At 43.2% G+C, this 17,326-nt stretch overlaps 2 protein-coding genes across 2 annotated transcripts; both read left to right on the forward strand.

Moving 5' to 3' along the window:
- The first annotated feature begins 3,918 nt into the window (after positions 1 to 3,918).
- Positions 3,919 to 5,711, forward strand: LOC113744375 (olfactory receptor 52N5-like). The gene is made up of 4 exons (XM_027273760.1): positions 3,919 to 3,949; positions 4,209 to 5,116; positions 5,403 to 5,418; positions 5,516 to 5,711. The coding sequence occupies exons 2-4, from the start codon at positions 4,213 to 4,215 to the stop codon at positions 5,709 to 5,711; spliced, it is 1,116 nt and encodes a 371-aa protein (XP_027129561.1). The 5' UTR covers positions 3,919 to 3,949; positions 4,209 to 4,212.
- A 5,741-nt stretch (positions 5,712 to 11,452) lies between these two features.
- Positions 11,453 to 12,394, forward strand: LOC104939513 (olfactory receptor 146-like). The gene has a single exon (XM_010756063.3). It carries the CDS (start codon positions 11,453 to 11,455, stop codon positions 12,392 to 12,394), a length of 942 nt encoding a protein of 313 aa, XP_010754365.3.
- The last annotated feature ends 4,932 nt before the right edge of the window (positions 12,395 to 17,326 follow it).

The raw sequence follows: 17,326 nt of genomic DNA on the forward strand, positions 1-17,326 counted from the left end.
GCCTGACAGACCCCGGACTGACAGAAAGTGAAAGAGTGTGCTGCGGTCTCATGACTCCACAACTCACATTGTTATGGAAAATCGCAGTCATTGTGTACGGAAGCCCTAAAGAACAAAAAACAGGTCTTTGTTGCTGGAGAGTACTGTCTGCTTGTAGTGATAACTAAAGACAGATGAAACTAAGTCATAAAGTAGGTATTATAGTATTACAAGCATGAAAAAATGCATTTTCATATTCTCTAAAAGTATTCAAAATATATGTAAAGATATGATAAAGATATGTTATGTCATGTGTTATTGTTGTTATTTTTATTTTATGGGACTTTGTGTGGACTGTTTCTGTTTTTGTTTGTTGCTTGTCATTTAGTATACCAAATGTCTCTGACATCTAGATTACCAATACTTTATTAGTTTCCTAACATTCATAGAATATTGTTATTTGTATTTCAGGTTGATGAAAAACTACACCTACAACAGCTTCACACTCCAGTTAGAAGGCTTAAATGTCAGAAAGGCTTCCACACATACCCTGTCTTTGTCTTGTTCTTAATTTCCTACATTGTTATAATGGTGATGAATATATGCATTTTGCTTTTAATTTTTATTGACAAGAACCTGCACCAGCCTATGTATCTCTTTTTTTGCAACCTGTCAGCCAGTGACATAATTGGAAGTACTCATATTTTGCCCCGTTTGCTTGCAGATATTTTGCTTTCTCCATCTGAGCGTCTCATCAGCTATTATGAATGTGTGGTTCAAGCTTTCATTACACAGTTGTTTGGTACCTGCTCTACACTTGACGGACGGGTGTGCGATGCCCATGGGACGGCATCCAGCGCCTACCGCGACGTGCGCACGTGCGAGGGTGGGTGGGTGTTTGAAGTCGCCCGCAATGCTGAGTGCTTTGCGGCCCAGACGTATGCTGTAAGTGTCCTGGAGGGAGGGGAGGGGGGCACCGATGATCCTCTCAGCTGCTCTCACTATGCGCTGCAGGGTCTTCTTGCAGGATGCAGTGCAGCTGCCATACCACACAGTGATGCAGCTGGTCAGGATGCTCTCGGTGGTTCCACGGTAAAAAGTCTGCAAGATGGGGACTGGTGCTCTGGCTCTTCTAAGTCTGCGGAGGAAGTAGAGGCGCTGCTGAACTTTCCTGGCCAGTGATGCAGTGTTGCTGCTCCAGGAGAGATCCTCAGTGAGGTGCACACCCAGGAACCTGGTGCTGCTCACTCTCTCCACAGCAGCACCGTTGATGGTCAGTGGATGGTGCCGGGTGGAGGCTCTCCGGAAGTCGACAACAATCTCCTTCGTCTTCTCCACGTTCAGATAGAGATTGTTGTCTCAGCACAACTTCGTCAGTTGGCTCACCTCATCCCTGTAGTTTCACTCATCGTTGTTGTTGATGAGCCCCACCACAGTAGTGTTGTCCGCAAACTTAATGAAGAGGTTGCTGTTGCGTGTAGGTGTGCAGTCGTGGGTCAGCAGGGTGAAGAGTAAGGGGCTGAGCACGCATCCTTGGGGAGCCCCTGTGTTCAGTGTGATGGTGCTGGATATGTTGCTGCCGAACCCGACCTGCCTGTGGTCTTCCGGTCAGGAAGTCCAGCAACAAGTTGCAGGGTGAGGTGTTTAGTCCTAAACAGTCCAGTTTTTGTATCAGCTGCTTGGGGATGATCGTATTGAAAGCTGAACTGAAGTCTATGAACAGCATCCTCACATGTGAGTCCTTAGTGTCCAGGTGAGTGTTAGGGATAAATATTTCACAGAGGCGGCCATGTACGGCGCCATCTTGTTTGATCACACGCAAAGCAGGTGGGCCGGACGCTGCCTCCCCTGCCACGCTGAAGCACTGCGCTGACCAGCTGTCTCCGGTGTTCACCAACATCTTCAACACCTCCCTGATGACATGCCACGTGCCAGCCTACCTCAAATCCTCCACCATCATCCCCGTGCCCAAGAAGCCCAGATCATCAGGGCTGAACGACTACAGACCCGTCGCCCTGACATCTGTGGTAATGAAGTCCTTTGAGCGTCTGGTGCTGTCACACCTCAAAGACATCACGGACCCCCTCCTGGACCCCCTGCAGTTCGTCTACAGAGCCAACAGGTCTGTGGACGACGCAGTTAACATGGCCCTCCACTTCACCCTCCAGCATCTGGACTCCCCAAACTCCTATGCCAGCATCTTGTTTGTGGACTTCAGCTCTGCCTTCAACACCATCATCCCGGCCCTGCTCCAAGACAAGCTCTCTCAGCTGAACGTGCCTGACCCCACCTGCAGGTGGATCACAGACTTCCTGTCGGACAGGTCCATCAGCACCGGATCTCCTCAAGGCTGCGTCCTTTCCCCTCTGCCCTTCTCCCTGTACACCAACAGCTGCACCTCCAGTCACCCATCTGTCAAGCTCCTGAAGTTTGCAGACGACACCACCCTTATTGGGCTCATCTCTGGTGGGGATGAGTCTGACTACAGGTGGGAAGTGGACAACCTGGTGACCTGGTGTGGCCAGAACAACCTGGAGCTAAACGCTCTAAAGACAGTGGAGATGGTTGTTGACTTCAGGAAGGATCCAGCCCCACTCCCCCCATCACCCTGTGTGACTCCCAGGTCAACAGGGTGGAGTCCTTCCGCTTCCTGGGCACCATCCTCTCCCAGGACCTCAAGTGGGAGCTGAACATCAGCTCACTCATCAAGAAGGCACAGCAAAGGATGTACTTCCTGCAGCAGCTGAAAAAAATCAACCTGCCAAAGACAATGATGGAGCAATTCTACAGTGCCATCATTGAGTCCATCCTCACCTCCTCCATCACCGTCTGGTTTGCTGCTGCCACTGCCAAGGACAAGTGCAGACTACAGCGTATCATCCGAGCTGCTGAGAACGTGATAGGCTGCAACCTGCCGTCCCTCGAGGACCTGCACACCTCGAGGTCCGTGAGGCAAGTGAGGAAGATTGTGGCCGACACCTCCCACCCTGGACACTCTCTGCTCCAGCTGCTCCCCTCTGGCAGAAGGCTGCGGTCCATCAGGACCAAAACCTCGCACCATGGGAAAAGCTTCTACCCCTCTGCAATTGTCCTCTTCAACAGGGCCAAGGACTCAGAATGACACTGTCACTCAATTAACCCCCCGCCCCCACCCAGCAATTGCACTGAACTTTGCACATGACACTTTATGACACTGATCTGCACTTCTGTACTGTACATATCCATTCCCCTCCATATTTTATATTTTATACGCCTTATTTTATTTTTATTTCTATACCAGTTTATCTTTTCTTTTCCATGTATGTTCTGTGTATGCTCAATCCTGCCACAGTAAATTCTGTGTTTGTGTAAACTTGCATAGTGAATAAAATTAATTCTGATTCTGATTCTGAAGTGCTGCATTATATCAGAAAACAATGAGTGTTGTTATATTACTTAACATATGTGTTATGATCCGCTCACTCACATAATAAGTGTTGGCACATTAAGAGTGTGGTTGGTTAGGTTGTTGTTGTTAAAGATCTGCACATCTAGGGTGTAATATAATAGCATGCTCTTAATGTGAAAGGAAGTTATTAGTCAGGACAGGAAGTGTAGGGCTCTTCCTCCCCAGGTTGCTGACCCCTTCCGATTGGAGAGATGGACCAATCAGGGGGGAGCTAAGTTTAAATTATGGCTCCTCCCCTTCAGCACCTCTAGATCAATAAGATAGTAGCACATTCTCATATAAATACTGTGCTACACTTCTTTTTGGGACATTGGCTGCAGCAACTCGCTCACTCTTAGAGTCAGTGAACTGTGGTTTCTAGAACAAAGAGAGTCCATGTACATGTGCTTTTAATTCTCGGACTTTCGACTTTGAGTTCTCCTTACTTGCAAAACAACGAACACGCTTAACATGAGTGAGAGCTGAGTGGAGGGCAGTGGAGATTGCATCATCTGTGGACCGGTTGGCCTGATATGCAAACTGGTAGGGATCCAGGGAGGGAGGGAGGATGGAAAAAATAGATCTTGATTGTTGCTGGAGAGGATTGACTGACAGTAGTGATAAAGGCTTATAAACCTAAGTCATAGGTATCATTGTATTACAAGCCTAAAACCTTCATTTTTTACACGCTTTGTTGAGCAGTCACTTTTGTCATTTAGTTCATTAAGTATCTCTGACGTCTGGATTGCTACAAGTCTATCAATATCCTAACATTCAAAGAATATTGTTATTTTTATTTCAGGTTGATGGAAAACTACACCTACAACAGCTACACACTCCAGATGGAAGGCTTAAATATCACAAAGGATTACATTTACCCTTCCTTTTTCTTGTTGTTAATTTTCTACATTGTTTCAGTTGTTATGAATATTGGCATTTCAGTTCTGATTTTTATTAACAAAAAACTTCACCAGCCTATGTATTTCATATTTTGCAACTTGTCACTCAGTGACATAATTGGATGTACAAATATGTTTCCTCGTTTGCTTGCAGATATTTTGCGGCCTCCTTCTGAGCGTCTCATCAGTTATTATGCATGTGTGGTCCAAGCTTTCATTACACAGTTGTTTGGTACCACCTCCCACACTGTGCTTATGATTATGGCTTTTGACAGATATGTGGCCATCTGCTATCCACTACGCTATTCAACAATAATGACTAACAAGATGGTGATGAAGCTGACAGTTTCTGCCTGGGGTGTGGCCTTTGTTTTGGTTGGGATTCTTCTTGGGCTGACCATACGGCTGAACCGATGCAGGACTATGATCATGAATTCTTACTGTGACAATGCCTCCTTGTTTAAACTCTCATGTGAGAGTGTGTTTATTAATAATGTCTATGGCCTCACATTTACTGTGGTCCTGTACGTAGGTTCTATAGGCAGCATGGTTCTCACTTACACTAAGATTGCAGTGGTTTGTCTGACCAGTAAAAACAAGTCTTTGAACAGTAAAGCCTTGAAGACCTGCAGCACTCACTTAGCTGTGTATCTGATCATGTCATTCAGTGGATTTGTTGTAATTATTCTGCATCGTTTCCCTCAGTACTCTGACTACAGAAAACTTTCATTCATTCTGTTTGTTTTAGTCCCTGGCACCCTCAACTCAATTATTTATGGTGTGCAGTCCAGAGAGATACGAAAGTATTTCAGTCCAAAAAATACTTGTTATTGTGTGAAAAAATAATACCACTAATTAATACTAATCTTTTTTTTTTAACAAATGATTCAAAATAATTATATAAAACCAAACCAAGTTATGTACACAAATGTGTCAATAAATGTCAATAGCAAAGTATGCTTGACTCCATTTTCATTGTACAAGTTCTACTTGAAGTAAATACTACAGATTATTAGTACACAGCATAATTACAAAGAAATCATGAAACATATGATATTGTCTATGTCTGTGAACTGTGTTTTTCTTGTTGTCTACAGGTACACCTCTCCTCAGGTAAGTTCTTGTGACTGTAGCCATACATCCTGACCTGGTCAACAAAGCTTTAGGTTGCCATTTTGCTCCTTCTCTTTCTTTTCCGCTCTACGTTCAGACCTGATGGGTCTCTGAACATCAGTGAGATCAGCACAACGCATGCCGAAATGCATGAAGAAACTACAACAGAGGATTATGGCTGCAACACAAGCGCTTTGCGTCCCTCAAGCTCTCTGCTGGTTAGTAAGGAGCTAACCGAGAGTGTAAACACATTAGTGTCTGAAGCTCAAAAAGTCTGCCAGCTGGCTCCCTGACTAGAGAGCAACAAAATAAGTTAATGCTGAGGGATTAAAATAAGACCTTTCTCTGATGACCAGCATGTGTGGACATCGCACCATAAAGATTTTTCACTCAACCAGAAATGTTTCCATTTCCCAAGATTGCCAGCAAGTAGTAAACCAATGCAACTGTCTACCTTCACAGACTGATAACTTATTAAAAACAAAGTTTCTCGACATACAATTTCAATACAAGTTTTATCCACAATCCATAATATCATTAAAAGATTCAGAGGATGAAAGGGCAAGGCCTAAAACCACCAATGAATGCCGGAGACCTATGCCACTTCTGGTAGGATTGCATCAAAGACTGACATGATTGTAGAAAGGATATTACTATGTCGGCTCAGGAACACTTCAGAAAACTGTTGTCGGTAAAAACAGGTTGCGGCTATATCCACATTTGTAAGTTAAGACTCTACCATGCAAAGAGAGAGACAGATATCAATGACATGTCCAACTTCTCCAACCTGGGCCTGACAGACCCCGGACTGACAGAAAGTGAAAGAGTGTGCTGCGGTCTCATGACTCCACAACTCACATTGTTATGAAAAATCGCAGTCATTGTGTACGGAAGCCCTAAAGAACAAAAAACAGGTCTTTGTTGCTGGAGAGTACTGTCTGCTTGTAGTGATAACTAAAGACAGATGAAACTAAGTCATAAAGTAGGTATTATAGTATTACAAGCATGAAAAAATGCATTTTCATATTCTCTAAAAGTATTCAAAATATATGTAAAGATATGATAAAGATATGTTATGTCATGTGTTATTGTTGTTATTTTTATTTTATGGGACTTTGTGTGGACTGTTTCTGTTTTTGTTTGTTGCTTGTCATTTAGTATACCAAATGTCTCTGACATCTAGATTACCAATACTTTATTAGTTTCCTAACATTCATAGAATATTGTTATTTGTATTTCAGGTTGATGAAAAACTACACCTACAACAGCTTCACACTCCAGTTAGAAGGCTTAAATGTCAGAAAGGCTTCCACACATACCCTGTCTTTGTCTTGTTCTTAATTTCCTACATTGTTATAATGGTGATGAATATCTGCATTTTGTTTTTAATTTTTATTGACAAGAACCTGCACTAGCCTATGTATCTCCTTTTTTGCAACCTGTCAGCCAGTGACATAATTGGAAGTACTCATATGTTGCCCTTTGGCATCACTGCTTCAACATCTGCTTTCAGTGGTGGTGTTCCCTTTACCCAGAGCAGAGGTGTGGCGTACCAAAGGGTGTCACCAACCTTCACCCTCTTTGTGTGTGCTTCCAAGACTCCCACTGCCTCCTGGTCCAGGCGGGACCGCACTGCTAGCCGCTCACTATGGAATGGAAGCACATCAAGCTGCCAGAGGTGTTCGACGTGTTGATAGATGTCATCTGGCGTTGGCCTGAAGGCGGTGTAGTAGCATGAGGCAGCGTGAACCTGGGAACCATTTGGACCCTGGAGTGCCCAGCCAAGCGCTGTATGGATGGCTACAGGTCCTCCCTTTGGGCCAAACCTCACAGGTTCTGTGGCCATGATCTGGTGAGTACAATCTGCACCAATAAGCAGCAGGGGGTGCACATTGTTGAAGCTCTGCAGTTGTAACCCTCTCAGGTGGTGGTAGCGTCTCTGGAGAGCTACTATTGGGTAGGACTGCTCTGTCAGGGTAAGTCACCTGCTGTGTAGGCTCTCTCAACCAGGTGCTGTTTTAAAGGCGTTGCTGGAGAGGCTACATAGAAGTCAACTGATGCTCCAACGAGGTCAACAACATCCTGACAAACAGTCTGCAGGGTGAGGGATTCAGCTCTGCCTCTGAGCCCCAGGTGTCGAACTGCAGCTGGCAGTATTATGGTGAGTTCAGCCCCATCATCGAGGATCGCATAGGTCTGCAGTGATTTTGTCCCATGACGAACAATGATTGGCACCACCTTGAGATATACTTTGCCTCCTTGCATAGAGGTAGCAGCTGAGGTGCAGTCTCTGGGTGTGATGAGGTAGACACGTGGGCCTGGCCTGGCGACATTATGCAACACTCTCAGGTGGATTTCCTTACATTCACTGCATGGTCTCTTTAAGGTACAGCTCTCTTGGTCGTGGTTCGTACGGCCGCAGTTGTGACAGCGCTTGCCATCTGCTATCCACTTCTCAATTTCTTGTGTTGAGCATTGAATAATGTCTGGGCACTGTGACAGATAGTGCTCTGTACTCTTACAGAAGAGACACATCCTTTTAAACCTTTGCTGCTTAGCTGCTGGCTGAGGTGTCTCAGCTGATTTGGACTGGTCTACACCATGATACACAGAGACAGGCTAAGTCCGAGGCCGGGGAGTAGGGACAGGTCTGTCTCTTTTGGCAGGTTGTGCTCCTTCAGCTCGATGGCACTGTGCCATTTTTGCGGACAGTCTCTGAGCTTCTGCCTTCACCTTGAGCCACTCTGCGAGGTCTCTGAGGTTGTATGGGTTGAGGCTGCTGTTGCTGAGGCGCCCCTGAACCTGAAGATGCTCCACAAAGTTGTCTCTCATGTGTCTGGGGAGTTTGCTAAGGAGCCGGTCAACATGGCCAGTAGACATCACTTCCATCCCATTTGGCCCTTCCACTGAAGTTAGCATTCCCACTAGCAGATCAACGTTGAGGGCGAAGCTCTGGAAGGTTTTGGGGTCTCCTGATTTGAGATCAGGAGAGTTCAGGATGGCTGCAATCTCACTTTGTGCTAACTGATGCGGCTGCCCGTACTGTCTCTGCAAAGCTTGCATGGCAGTATTTGTAGTGCTCAGAAAGTTCAGTGTGTGGATTGAGCAGATGGTCCAGAGACATTTTAAGTCAGCAAACTCTCTCTCACTGTCATGTATCAACTTAGGCAGTTGAGGTACTGGAACTGGCTGTCTGGTTGACTGGACGGTGTATGGTACCTGCAGTGGTGCATACTGGGACTGGCTGTACTGAACCGGTAGATGTTGTAGGGATGTTGTAGGGTGAAACCAGGTGGGACAGGCACCAGTTGATAGGCTGGCTGAGTGGGCAGACGGAGGCTGGTAGAGTTGCAGCTGTTGATTCTGTTGTGGCAGTGGCGACTGGTGTATTTGGTGTGTACAGATGGTTGATGGAGGCTGATAGACTGTCCCAAGGGAAATGGCCAGGCTGAAGGGCAGTGGATTGATAACTGGCTGAGTAGCCGCTGTAACAGGTAGCTGTGATGCAGGATACGGAGCTGATGCTATCAGGGGTGGTTGATATGCAGGCTGTGCAGACATGAGTGGCATGTGTTGCTGCACTGGTGCTGGATTTACTGGTGTCGTCTGCATGGGCAGGTATTGGAGCTGTGCAGCTGGTGGCACTCGGTCATGTACATTGCTAACCATCAGTGTGGAGGACTGGTTAGACTGGTAGCCAGATGTAGCTGGTGTCTGTGAACTTGTGTAACTCACTGTTTGTAATGCTTGAGGACTAGGCTGTAGCATGGCCACATTGTAGTGGGGGGAGGCAGTGCCCGTGGAGATGTCACAGTTGATGGCAGAGATTGAGTCAGTGTGTAGCTCTCCTGCCTACTACCTGGCACCGGAGTCGCTGCTGCTTGAAGCTTCTCTACTATGCATCGCCATGTTCCACTCGCTCGCTTTGTTGGCTGTTACTTGCGATGAAAGACGAGGTGAGGAGGAAGCGCACGCTCCGTGCGGCTGGTCCGCCATACGAACAGACTTGGTCTGTAGGCTGGATGACTGCAGCTGCTGAGCGCCGACGCTTTCACCTCGGTCTCTGGCGCAGGCCCCGTGAGCAACGAGGGACTGTGGAAGGCTAACCTGGTAGCTTTCGAGATGAGCGGGAAGATGTCGCTCTCTCGCTCCGAACGCGCCGAGTGAAGAGATCCGGCTCGAAGGACCAATATTGGGGAATTAATGAGGGAAAACTGTTGTGCTAGGGATTCTTCACCTGTGAGCGTACTCCGGTTAGAGAGCAAGAAGGACACCGTTGACGTTGTTAACCTTTTAATACGAACTTTTAGCGGACCATCAATACATACACCTGTCTGCAACGCTGACTCTGATAGGACCCCTAACAAACGTAAACGTAGCTGTCCCCGTAAACTGCCTGACGCCAAACAGACTAACTAAAAGATGCCTGACTGAAATTACGCAGATATTCAAATCAAGCTTATATTTAAACAAATTAACATATTACTTATATGCATATAACTACTCTCTAAGGGAATTTATAACACCAGTATTATGTTTATCATGCACCAAACAACATTATAAGTAATTAATAAGTATTTAGAACTTGTATAAATACATTGCATTTCATAAAAATAATAATAATTAAAAAATCGCAATAATATCCAGAATCGTGATACTTTGTTTCGTATAGTATCATGGTTACTCAATTTGGTATCGTGGCAACTCTAGTGTCAATCCATAAATAAATGTTACCAACAAACTACGTTTTAAGGCAAAGGATACAGATAAAGATTCAGAAATGTAAAGTATAAGAAGAGCGCACAATCACAAATCTGAAACACCTTTCTCAGCTTATGTCCTCCTCTGTAAGTCGCTTTGGATAAAAGCGTCTGCTAAATGCAATGTAAATCAAATATTAAAAACATGGTTCTGTCTGTGAACTGATTTGTTGATAGAAAGTGAGTAGAGCCCAATTTGTTATTGTATATTCCTTTGTATAATGGTCCATTTATATTTTGTGATCTAAATAAACATAGGAAACAATAAAGCAACAGCAAAACATCAAATTAAAATTCCCCTTAATTGCAAGAAACCTAAATTTGGGGCTGGATAATTTAGTCTGGTCAAAAAAAAACGAGTGAGAAGTTCTGGTGGAAGGGAAGGTGACCAAGGTGACACAAAATGTCCTCTTACTTTGTGTCTCAGAGGTAAAACCTGTATATCCTAGCTTGTTGACAGTTGCAGCATAATTTATTTTTGTTGCATCATAAATTAACTGAAGTGATAATTGAATACCCTGAAGATACTATCAAGTCTACAAAAAATCACAACAGAGGAGATATTCAGAAGTTGGTAGCTATTACCAGCAATGATCAAGGAGACTCAAGAAAAAGAAGCCAAACCGGAGACACTTAAAATAGGCATCACTGATTTATATTTTTATTAAAACTTTCTTTTTCTTTTCACATTGTCTAATTAAAGGTGAAATATTTGTATGTATGTAGAAATGTTTACCTCTGCAATATCTGATCTGCTGAGTATACACATATTTATTATTTATATTTATATTTATTTATTATTTAAGTTAAATTGATCTGATGCATAGATTTCTCAATTAATTTTTTTCATTAATTTAGTTTTCATAACTTTTGATCAAATTCAAAATAAATGTCAAGTACATTTACTTCAGCTTTCATTCTTAATGCTTTCAGGATAGACTCCCTGAACAACAACAGCAACAACAAAATACTACTCTCTATTCTGTCTTATATACATGTCTTATCCCTTTCGACCTTTAAAAAACTTGTAAAAACCTTTCTGTTTCGAGAATGCTTCCCTGCCTAACAAAACTAACAAAACTAACAACTATTCTGTGCTCCTTTACACCTTTCTCAGCTTATGTCCTCCTCTGTAAGTTGCTTTGGATAAAAGCGTCTGCTAAATGCAATGTAATCTTATACCTAAGTACATACCATTACCATTCATTGCGCAACTGGATTGCCTGGGCATTACTGATGATATTTAAAGTTTGTTTTATTTTCTTTCAGGTTGGATGGAAAACTACACCTACAACAGCTTGACATTACAACTGGAGGGGTTAAATGTCTCAAAGGAGTCTACATACCCTGTGTTTCTTTTCCTCCTTTTTTCCTACTTGTTTATAATCGTTGCAAATGTGGGCATTACTGTTCTGGTTTTCACTGACAAGAACCTTCATCAGCCTATGTATCTCCTTTTTTGCAACCTGTCAGTCAATGACATACTTGGAAACTCTATCATGTTGCCCCGTTTACTATTAGACATGTTGCGGCCTCCCTCTGAGCGCCTCATAAGTTATTATGAATGTGTGGTTCAAGCTTTTACTTCACACATGTTTGGTACTGCTTCTCATACTGTGCTCATGATTATGACCTTTGACAGATATGTGGCTATCTGCAATCCCCTGCGCTACGCTGCCATAATGACCAACAAAATGGTGATGGAGCTGACAGTTTCTGCCTGGGGAGTGGCCTTTGTTTTAGTTGGGATTCTTCTTGGACTGACAGTACGGCTGAACCATTGCAGGACTTTTATCGAAAGTCCTTACTGTGACAATGCTGGGCTGTTTAAACTATCCTGTGAGAGTGTGTTTATTAATAATGTCTATGGCCTCACTTTCACTGTGGTCCTATTAACATCTTCTATAGGCAGCATGGTTCTCACCTATACTAAGATTACAGTAGTCTGTCTGACCAGTAACAACAAGTCTTTGAACAGTAAAGCCTTAAAGACCTGCAGCACTCACTTAGTTGTGTATCTAATTATGTTGATCAGTGGATTTGTTGTAATTATTCTGCATCGTTTCCCTCAGTACTCAGACTATAGAAAACTCTGTAGCATTTTGTTTCATATTGTCCCTGGGAGCCTCAACCCCATTTTTTATGGTGTGCAGTCAAAAGAGATACGGAAATTCTTGTCAAAGCAGTTTGAGCCCAAGAAGATTTTGCCATCATGAAAAAAAAAAAATATTATAATATTTTTATGTTACAGGTAGTATATATTTATATATAATATATATATATTAATATATATATATATATAATATATATCTATATATATGGAGGTAAGCTAAAACCTAAAACTACCTGTAACATAAACAATAAACGCAACCAAAAGAAACCAGTCTTCCAGGAGGAACAGAAGAAGAAATAATTTTCTAGTCTAGTATGCCACAAATGGTGGTTACACAATGTCAAGCATATGTTTTGAGGTCACAGTAGGGATAGTGTTAAATCTGAGATTATTATGGGGACACTGGTTACTTCTCATTGAGATACAAAGCAGCTGTATGTTTGTGTTTAGGACAGGAGGCACCATTCTGATCTTTACTATTGTAACCAAGGTCAGAGGATAGGAATGTCCCAATCCCTAGACATAATAGATAGGTAGATAGCACAGGAGCATTGGCAGAGTTAGGTATTAATGTCAGGCCACCAAGGTTAAACATATTTCTTTTTTGTAGAACAATGACCAATTGGAAAATACCTATTACTAGAGATGGATTGAGTATGAATAATGAATAATTCAATAAACCTTTCAGCATAAGACATCATCACTGACTGAACTGATTGTGTTGTGAATAAAATTCTCCATAACACTGGGTGGATGGAGCAAGTGCCTAGATGAGTTGGGAAGGGAAAGCAGAGGAAAGCCTTAAAATTACATGGTGATTATTATGAACAACTGTGTCATTATTGTCAAGCTAGCTAACACTAACATCTAGCTTTTATTAATTCAGCGTGATTAAAACTGGACTTTTACTGTGAAAACATAATAGACCTTTTTCACAGCAGCCATTTTGATATTAGAATAAAAATATTGGATTAAAAACAGGTGTTAACAGTGATATTAGTTTAGGTTTCATTCTTACTTATTTCATGCCAAAAATGGCAATCTATTGTGTTTAGTTGCACATCTCCTCAGGTCGCTTCCTGTAAATGTAACCTGATATAATGTCAATAACCTTGCCTTGTATTCTGTCCTCAGTCATGTAATGACTGAGTTGGTGAATGATGACTTCTTGCTCAATAATAGGAGATATAAATACCAGATAGAATCTGTATCAGTTACATGGAAATATCACATCAACAGGACAGATATTAGCATACTGACATGTTTGAGGGTGTATAGATAATGAAATAAGAATATTGAGTTGGATATAGTGCAGATTGATCTATCACATTGTTTCTAATTGGTAACAGGATATCTTGCAAATTAAACTTAGACTAAAACTTTATTTATTTAGCAACTTTTATGCAAACTTGCAGCCCAAGGTGCTTCATGGAGCAAATAAAAAACATGAATAGACAACAATGACTAGAATCTAGCAAAATGGATAATACATAAATACATTTGACCTTTTGCAGAGCCCCGCCCCCCTTAGTTACTGTTGCTAGGTCCGTCAAGCGCGAGGGGGTGCCATGATGGGAAGAGGTATACCGGTGCGTGTCAGTGACAGTTTATGAAGCAATACCTCCGCGATATCTTCCAGATCGAGGAAAAGGGGGTTACAATATGCAGTGGAGGGATATATTCAAAATATTAAAATGCACGCATCCCCGGAGGTCAGCGCTCGTTGGCATGTATTAGTTCTAGAATTGCCACAGTTATCCAAGTAACGTTGGAGCGATCAAAGGAACCATAATTGATTTAATGAGCCATTTGCAGTTTTACTGTACCGGGCGTGTGTACTTAGACTTGCATGGCTTAATCTTTGAGACAAGCATATGCTACTGGCAGGATCAACCAGGTAGCCCCCTACCTCTGGCTGGCTCGGTCTGCAGCGCACCACGCCCGGGCGGACGCCTTCTCGGAGCCTCCCCCTCATCTGGGCATGGGAAAGGGGTTTGAGAAATATTGTGCTCTCCAGAGGCCCACCGCTCGAGCTGGGTGGGTCCCCAACAACCACCACCACCCCTGGAGTTGGGTGGGTGGGGGGCGTGCGGGGACGGCTGGGGCAGACGGGGCGTCTCGGTCTCACCACCGGAGCTGTGGGCAGGGGGAAGGAAGCGCGGGAAGATCCGCCCTTCGCGCTATCCCTCCCTGGTAGGTCCGGACCTGCAGGGCCGGAGGAGCCCGGTGCTGGGCCAGCCGACAGGAGCCCTCCGATGGCGAGTTACTCGTGGACTATTACTGCAACGCACTTCTCATCGGGACCCACAGTAAACACCTTCAGCAGTTACAACAAGTCCAGAACAGCGCTGCTAGGATCCTGATGAGAGTACGAAAATCAGAACACATAACTCCCATCCTACACTCACTGCACTGGCTTCCCATCTCCGCTAGAGTTCAGTATAAAATCTCTCTTCTCACTCATCAGTGCATCTATGGCAACGCACCCATCTACCTCAAAGAACTGCTCATCCCACAAACCCCTACAAAATCCCTCCGCTCAAAAAAATGTAACAATCACCTTTGCCCGAGGACCAAGCTCAGCACCATGGGCGACAGAGCCTTCTGTGCCGCTGCACCCCGCCTATGGAATGCCTCTCCTGACCATCTGAGGGCATCACAGACCCTTGAAAGTTTTAAAAAAGGACTTAAAGCTTTCCTTTTTTTCCTCATATCGTTTTTAACGTGATTTCTTTTGTTGTGATTTACAGTACTTGTTGCTTTGTGTGCGTATACTATGTGTGTATTGTAGAACTTTGAGATTTGCTTCAAATGTAAAGTGCATTATAAATTAAATTTATTATTATTATTATTATTATTATTATTACTACAAGGTTAGGGAGCTCCAAGCATTGAGACCCAACACAACAACAGCTAATATAGCTAGTGTTAACACGTTAACTAATGTTGGCTAAAGCTAAGGGGCTCGCCGAACTTAACTTAGAGGGTAACGTTCTGGCAATGATAACCTTGTCATGGTATAACTTTGGTCCAATTTGTGTTCTTGCCTCTAGTTCTAGACAACACAGTACGTAGTTAACGTTAAACGGTCGTCCTTACCTTTGAGCAGACATGTGTATGCTTCGTTATCTTCGACACGTTTAGCTGGGAGTGGGGCCGTCCACACGGTTTAATCCATTGTACGCACCGCTCCAGTTGTGTTTCTGGTTTTGGGAATGAAAAGAACACAACTCCTCCGGTCAAGCTCTTGGGGTATCTACTGTCCGAGTTACATTGGCACAGCATTTCACCATCTTGCTAGGAGTCTGAAGCTTGACAGACCTTGCTTACATAGTAACGGTTGCTAGGATGAGTGATTGGACAATGGCCGTTTTGGGGCGGGACTTGGCGAAAGGTCAACTAGGTCATAAAATTATAAAATGTTATAATAAACAAATAAATAAAAAAGAAGTTCAAGAAGAATTGCTTAAAAATTAAAGACCATTTCAACAAAACTACAGAATAAAACTAATAAAATGTTCAATGTAAATGTAAACTGGCCACTCCACCCAGGGACTCTGCGTTGTGTTTTTGTTTGGTTTGGGGGGTGTAGAGGAGGGACGAGTCAGACACGGCTGTCGTATTTGCGGCTCGGACCACGCCGCCGTTTATTGCACTTTCACACGGTCGGGGACCTGGCAACACCTTAACACAGAATAACGAACACCTGCTTTAAACAATTAAACATTTTACATAACCCTGTATCATATCCCTTAAACACAGTAACCAGGATAGTCGAACAAAAGTTCATATTTGTAGATAATTATTTGCATTTCTGGAGAGCACAGTTCATGCAGCTTACCTTAACACAGAATAACGAACACCTGACCGAAATGGCGCCTGCGTGGCAACACACCCCAAACTACGGTGGCCTTCTTAGGACAAATAGCCCCCACTCGCAAAACCGCTGAGGGCACAGAACAATACACTAGCGCCCTCTACTCACATCAACAGGCCACTGCCCTACATAAATTTAAACCTATTGGTTTATTGGTGAATGAACACAGTTGATAAAAAGTAAAAGAGAGGATGAACAAGACTTAGATAGACGACCTTAGCTAGGTAGTGAATGGTAAGGTTTCTAAAATAAAAGCAAGGCAGATTGTTCCAGAGATGGAGGCCACAGTAACTAAAGGCGAATTCCCTGTATGTTTTTGTGGAGGTCCTCGACACGAACAAGAGTCCAGCTGCCGAGGATGTGAGGGACCTGCTAGGTAAGTATGAATATTACATAATGAATTCTAAAGAGAATAAGATCCTAAATGGAATCTTGTGGGACTCCATAGGTTATGCCATTTGTATTTAAAGAGAAGTCATCCAAGGATACAAAGAAGTCCCCTTCAGTCATATTTGACCTAAACCATTTTAAAGCCATACCTGATAGGGCCAACACAGATTTCAAGTCAATTTAATAGGATATTATGATCAATGATATATGTATGATATATGTTACGATATATATATATATATATATACACACACACACACACACACACACACATAGTGTTTTATATGTACTTATGCAATAAAAGTCTTTGCAGCATGGTTTCCCATCACAACCTGGTTCCAACTCTAAATACAGAGCGAAAAAAGCCATGAAATTCGAACAAAGCAAGCCAGCATTCTTACTTCTTTGAAAACTCCATTAACAAGACACTATATCTTCCCCAACTAGAAGATAAAACATTCTTGGCTTCCATGTTGATCTTTCTTTCACTTGTTCTTTCTTTCTTTTTTACTTGCTCCCATAAACACACAAGCAACTTGATACTTCCCAGACTCCGAGAGACAGAATATGTGAGACCATATAATGCCCATGACCAATAATGCATCAGGAATGTGTTGTGAGGAAATCGAGGAATTTGTCATGGGGAGGGGAGACTGAACGTGTGGCAGGAAATTGACCGACTGTTCAACATGCCTTCACAGTGAAATCTAATCCTCTGCTCACTCGTGCACGCGCATACACATTCTCCTTCTTCTAACTTTTTTTAAG

Source organism: Larimichthys crocea, chromosome XXII (genome assembly GCF_000972845.2).
Source record: "Larimichthys crocea isolate SSNF chromosome XXII, L_crocea_2.0, whole genome shotgun sequence".
In the NCBI taxonomy this organism is placed as follows: Eukaryota; Metazoa; Chordata; class Actinopteri; family Sciaenidae; genus Larimichthys; species Larimichthys crocea.

Coding starts and splice junctions, on each gene's coding strand:
- LOC113744375 (XM_027273760.1), top strand. CDS start 4,213: ATGGAAAACTACACCTACAACAGCTACACACTCCAGATGGAAGGCTTA.
- LOC104939513 (XM_010756063.3), top strand. CDS start 11,453: ATGGAAAACTACACCTACAACAGCTTGACATTACAACTGGAGGGGTTA.